General features: G+C 70.7%; 1 protein-coding gene across 1 annotated transcript; it reads right to left on the bottom strand.

Annotated features, from left to right (window-relative positions):
* Window positions 1–3: 3 nt before the first annotated feature.
* Window positions 4–357, bottom strand: LOC110594952 (heparan-sulfate 6-O-sulfotransferase 1-like; the record flags this gene model as incomplete). The annotated part of the gene is made up of 1 exon (XM_021709300.1): window positions 4–357. A coding segment is annotated over exon 1 (354 nt), but the record flags the coding sequence as incomplete, so codon positions are not given.
* Between the last annotated feature and the right edge of the window lie 5 nt (window positions 358–362).

Here is a 362-nt window from a genome sequence, read left to right as displayed (position 1 = left end):
GGGCCGGTGGCAGGTGCACTTCTTCTGGCCGGGCCGGCAGTCGCAGGGCACCTCGAGCCGCACGTTCTGCACCAGGTGGCGGCCGAAGGTGGTGCCGCCCGTCTTCTGGATGTGCAGGAAGACGATCACGTCGTCGCCCTTCATGTCGAAGCGCAGCGCGCGCTGCAGCTCGCGCACCGGGAAGTAGTACTTCCGCTCGTAGTGCGGGTCGGGCGTGGGGAACAGGTCCAGGTCGTCGGGCGGCGCGCGGCCGGGCGCGCCCAGGCTCAGCCCCGGGCCCGCGTACTGGTACAGGATGAGCATGAAGCACGCCGAGCCCGCCACCACCAGCACGAACCTGCTGGCGCGCTCAACCATGGCCC

The sequence above is a fragment of the Carlito syrichta genome, unplaced genomic scaffold (genome assembly GCF_000164805.1).
Source record: "Carlito syrichta isolate Samal-C Ts95f unplaced genomic scaffold, Tarsius_syrichta-2.0.1 Scaffold171112, whole genome shotgun sequence".
NCBI classification, from domain to species: domain Eukaryota; kingdom Metazoa; phylum Chordata; class Mammalia; order Primates; family Tarsiidae; genus Carlito; species Carlito syrichta.
Note: the sequence above shows the minus strand (reverse complement) of the source record. Positions and strands in the feature narration are given on the sequence as shown.